Below are 5,640 nucleotides of genomic sequence, written 5' to 3' on the forward strand. Positions count from 1 at the left end.
ATATTATATGAATTATAAATATCATACAAGGAAAAAAATGCAGTGTAAACAAGACTCGGAGAACAAATGTCATTTTAAAGAARTCCCTATTTTTACAATCAGGTCTATTTTGTTGCAGACTTTCRTTGTGATAAGTTAATTCTGTAGAGGGAAAAAAAGCCAAGTCCTCTTGCCATCAAGTTCAATACCTTATGCATAAAAACTTCAAGTTTTTTTTGGCTTGCACAGTACTGAGCTTTCTGAAATACCAGACTTTCACATTCACTTCAGTTGAGTTTTCCTGGCAGAGCTGAGGGGAAAAATCATCCTCCAATAAAAAATGGCATTGCTGGCACTAAATACAAGCAGATACAAAATCCTCTCCACGTTTGTGAGCAACTTTAATGCTTTGCTGATGACCTCCTAGCATTCTGTTACTTCAACTGCGTCTGTCCTCCATGCACAACAGAAAATATTTTGAGAGCAGATGATATAGGAGATCTTTCTATAAATATCCATTTTAAATATAAATTTATTAAACCTATATATGTGTGTGTGTGGACACTTCTAAACATCTGTAGATAACAATGGAATTCACAGCAATCCTTCCTGCTTCCTTCTGGGCTGTGGAATTTCAGGGTCTGACTTGTTACATGAAGSAATCAAGATAAATGGAGCAAGTATGTCATGTTGTTTCAAATGCTGGTATAAATAAAAAGGGGGGGAAAAAAGCAGCAGCAATTCAGCACATCACAATAGCAAGTTAAATATAGCCAAGGATTACAGGGCCATTGTTTTCACTCCTGCTAAATAAGCCAGTACTCTTAAAATGGAACACCACTTGACCTTTCGAGCCTCATCAGTTTGTGATTGTGTTTRGCTAATGCCGGGAGGCAGCATTTTCCCCGTGGGCCTGTCCCGCGGTGGTGTGAAGATCGCCCTTGCTGGGCCGCACCATGCACCGCAGGCACAAACCCAGTGCTTCGGAGCACCGGCGGGATTTCTCAGCGCAGGGAGGGTCGCTCTCTGCCCCTCACAATGAGATGCGCTCTTTTTTCAACTTCTCACAGCTCGTCCTCTCCGCTGGCCATCTCAAATCACCACCGGTTCTCAAACATTCAAAAGTTACTTACTTCGAAGTCGAAATCCTTGACGTGCAAAGCAAGAAGCAGATCTGCATTGTGGACAAGGTGAGTGTGTTTCACTCTGATTTCATTTAGACCTCATGGCTGCACTGTGAACTCACAATACATCCTTGGCCCGTCTCTTGAAGCTTATGAGAGTGCAGTGTTTATTTCAGAGCATGATACTTAAAGACCTACTTGAGAATGGATATTCATTTTTTCAAAAATATATTTGTAAAGCTTAGCATCTCTGCAGTGTTGTAAATTCTTGTTAGAATCCAAATATATTCAGCTGAGCCTTAGAAGAAACGGGCAGGAACCTAGCAAGCTTTTCCTCTTCTTTTCTTAAACAAAAGGGCCCGGCTAAGAGTGAAGAGGTTTCTTTAAAGTGAATCAGAAAACATAAACAAGGATGAGAGACCCGGTTAGCAAGGTCTTACAGCACAGTTTGACAACAGCTGAAAAAATGCTTCATAAATCTTTTCATCTTGGCTTTTGTGATTCATGGTCGCTCTATAAAAGAGCTGACCTCTTGCACGCCGAGCCATGGAAGTGAGCATCCCATTTCCTTTGTAGACCACAGAAAAAGTCTGTGGCATAACAGAGCCTTGAGACTKACTGTTTTGCTTCAGATATTTAGTCTCATATCTTTGAAATATGCAAGGTGGATTATTAATGTGTTTCTTGTGCTTCTCATGTCTCCAAGGGTGGTTTTGTAATCTGTGTGGCTSGCCTGCGTGGTAGTCTGTGTAACCATATGTCATGGCCTGTATCACTTGGTACTGCCTTTTTTTAAGATATTGTGCAGTTGAAAGAGCACTTGTATAAGTGTCTTCCTAATGGAATAGAAGAAATATTCAAAAGGAATATTTCTTTCAAAAAGCAATGTCAGCAGATGGACCTACATGATCCCAAATCCTGTTTTTTTCTCACTATTTATTTATTTCCATGGATGAAATTCCCATCTGTACAGGGGAGCGTGTATGTAATTAGTGTTGATGAAAAATTTTGTTTAAAGGAGAAAACATGCAAAGTCTTAAAATTGAAACTCATCAAGTTTGAAACTCATCAAAATTGAGACTCATCAAGTCTTAAAATTGAAAAGAAATAATTGCTTTTTGTGTGTTTTTTTTTTTAGGACGTAATCCATATTTTTCATTGTCAGTGTGTAGTTATGAAAGATACATAGCTGCTCTAAAAAAATGTTTTACTTGTACATTTTTCCAAAAGCCCAATGTAGGTTAGTTTTGAAGTTATCGATGCGTAGTGATTTGATTTATAAATGCTGTTAAGGCCACTCATAACTGCTTCTGTTTCTGTTAAAACATTCATTGTGCGGCATTTTTTCTTCAAATTATCTTGCAGCAGAATGTATTTTCCCACAAATGTACTGCTGTGTGATTAATTTTGCATGAGCTTCTTTTAAGGCRGAAAGTGTTGCACGGTCTGTTTTCAAAGAATCCATCACCTTTGGGGAAAACATCGGAGTTTGTTCACTGCAGAGTGGAAGTCCCTTCAGAAAAACTGCTTAAGGCCTAAGGGGGAGCTTGTTCTGAGAGCTGTGCAGGATTGAGCCTTCCATTTTTGGGGTGCTGCAATGGTTTTTGGGGTGCTGCAATGGTTTTTGGKGKGCTGCARTGGTTTTTGGGGTGCTGCAGTGGTTTTTGGTGGGCTGCAATAGGGAAGCTCCTTCCTACCGCTCCATATGCAAGCTTCCCAAGCAGCCTGTGCTCTCTCGCAGTGAATCTCTGTTCCTCTGCCCCAGGCACTTGTTTACTTGATTACTTTATACTTCTCAAGTGCAGAACGGGCACCTCTTGCTGTTTTACCACAAGTTGCTTTCCTCCCCACCACCTCTCTTCAGTTACCATCTTGGGGGATCTTGTGACCACTTGAACTTTCCCCCAAAAAATATTATTAGTTTTTTAGATACGCTTGAGTTCATTTTTCTGACCCCATGGACACTCAGAAAACTGATGCTAAATTAGAAGAACTGATTTATTTCTAGTTTTGTATCTTAAATTCCTAAGCCAGACTCCAGTCTTCAGAAAAAAAAAATTACTGATTTTTACATGCTCGAGGTTACTAGTAATATCTGTAGTTGTTAGCAGACATATGCTGCACGTTTGCGGGTATGGACATGCCAAGCTGTGCCTACATGAACACAGCCATGGTGCTAACATGGTTGTTTTTCATGAGGGATCTCTGGCTAGGGCCTGTCTTCTTTTTTTTAATGCATTTTTGTCTCACCCAACATAACACAGGTCCACAGCTTGACAGCATCGGTGCAGCTCCTTACATATGCACCTCTTCCTGATGTCAGATGTTGCACAGCRCCATTCGCAGTGCCTCTTCTGCACCTGCAGCCACAAAGATAAGTTAGGAGTCACTCTGATTGCTCTGAAAGTGGCGCGTGTCCCTGTCCGAGGGAGTTCACGGGCGTTTTTTCTTTTTCCCAAAAGCACTGAAACAACAATGCGCTAGTATCTGCACATCGTGGCTTAAAGGATGCAATGCAGTCACGCCAGATTTACACGTGTGTGACAAAAATAAAATCCAGATGCATGCAGAGCTCATTGGCAGCATCAGAAATCCTCTGACTCCCTCTCCCATGGAGTGCAGCATTGCCACTGAAAGTGAGCAGCCAAAAGAGCACTTACCCCTGGCTCTCTTTGCACTCCCCTGTGCTCCTTTTTACCTCCATTTACCTTGACCTCCAATTTAYGTCAATACAGGCACAGGTTACGATGAAGGTAGTCAAATGGACATACTAATTTCTGCTTGCTCTTTGCTGTTGCCGTTCTTGTTTCAGTACAGATTTGCAGATGGAATACCTAGAGAAACAGTCTTTCATTTATAGAGAAGAGAAAGAGGCTGGTCAGAGCAGAAGCTGGTAACTTTAGATCGTTAGGATTCATAAAGGGATAATTTTAAAGAATTTCAGAGGCCGCTGCAGAAGACTAATCATTCAGTCAATGTTGATCTTCAAAGTTTGCAAGCACCTTTGAATGACAGGCTTTATACTTATTTTAGACAGAAGATTCTTACCTGTGGTGGGGGAAAGACTGRAATAAAATGGACATTCCCCTCAAAATCATGTCTCAGTTCAAAGTTCGATGAAAGCAATAGAATGAATTCTTGAGACATCAGGGATGCTCCAGCTCYTCATGAACATATTCTGACCAACAGCAGCCTTTGTGTAGATCTGTTTAAACCAGCTGTGCTGCTACAGGAATGAGTGCTGCAAAAAAACTACATCTGTTGAGACAGATTCCCAGCTAGTGTGGAAATGTCCTATATCCCAACAAACCCATGACCTTTTATCCTGGCTACACATRTGTCTTATTGCATCAAAGATAATTCATGGATAACCACAAATTATAAATGTACTGGAGCAGTATAATACTAAAGGGAGCTRTAGGTGCTTTATTAGTCTGATAGTTAATCAGCGCAACCCAAGATGAGAATTTAGTTGTATATTGATATCTCACACCTGCATTATTGTACCGTTAAAATACTCTTGGCTGTGCTATATGTTCCAGGTTATTTAGGAGATCTTAGTTAGTGTGTCTTCAAAAAATACCTGAACTGTGCAGTACTGCATCAATGAATACAGGACAGTATATATAAATGCTGTAATTATAATATAGTTATCTATAAGGGCACAGTGTTTCTTTTTAAAAAATCTTTAAAACATAAGGTTTTCATTTGAAAATAMACTGCTTTGTGCTGCAACAGGAGAATGAATTGTGACAGTCAGAGAATCTGCAGCAGAGAAGCATCAAACTCCCCTTCACGTGGACTTGGTGAACTTGCCAGAGTTCCTGATGATACCAATTATTTTCATATATCACCTTCATTTCCTGTTCTTTTCTGCTCCCCAGCTTCTTAAGTACCTCCAAGAACCTCAGGCAGTTGCTGGTCTCTCTGCTCTATTTCTCTATTTTTCTATTGCTCTATTTATTTAATTTTATTAATTAAATTTATTTATTTAGCAAGCATGGGACTGCGAAACAGCTGGCTCCTTGCACAGTGAATCCACTGCAGGAGCTATTTTAGAGATATGGGGTGATGGCAGCTGTTACTCATAGAACCACTTGTTTTGCCTCTGCTATGTTCTCCTGTAAATTTTACTTTGAGTCAGGAGAGGAGCACCGCATTACAAAAATAATTCTGTAATATTTCAGTCTACTGTGACACAGTAAGAATTTCATTTCAAAAACAATTGGTACTTACAGTCTAATGGTGCACTTATTTGAGCGTTACTTCACATCAGGTTATTTCCCATCGCTTGAAAGGGTGATCAATTATCATGATTCACGTGTCATAAAATAATGCAAAAATAATGAAAATTCCATGGAGATGAGAAATAAATGAAAATATCATTGTGGTATGAATTTTCAGCATTTTGCTCAAACAGGATTTCAAAATGAAGCCTTTCCCCTTCCTTCCTTCCTTCCTTCCTTCCTTCCTTCCTTCCTTCCTTCCTTCCTTCCTTCCTTCCTTCCTTCCTTCCTTCCTTCCTTCCTTCCTTCCT

The 5,640-nt window shown here is 40.0% G+C and overlaps 1 protein-coding gene across 1 annotated transcript in view; it reads left to right on the plus strand.

Annotated features, from left to right (window-relative positions):
• Positions 1 to 894: 894 nt before the first annotated feature.
• Positions 895 to 5,640, plus strand: part of TECRL (trans-2,3-enoyl-CoA reductase like) — a 46,164-nt gene continuing 41,418 nt past the window's right edge. The window contains exon 1 of the mRNA XM_026036437.1: positions 895 to 1,169. Within this exon, the coding sequence (XP_025892222.1) occupies positions 936 to 1,169 (234 nt within the window). The 5' untranslated portion in view covers positions 895 to 935. The remainder of the gene's footprint in view (positions 1,170 to 5,640) is intronic.

This window comes from Nothoprocta perdicaria, unplaced genomic scaffold (genome assembly GCF_003342845.1).
Source record: "Nothoprocta perdicaria isolate Ctin4 unplaced genomic scaffold, notPer1 scaffold_178, whole genome shotgun sequence".
NCBI lineage: Eukaryota > Metazoa > Chordata > Aves > Tinamiformes > Tinamidae > Nothoprocta > Nothoprocta perdicaria.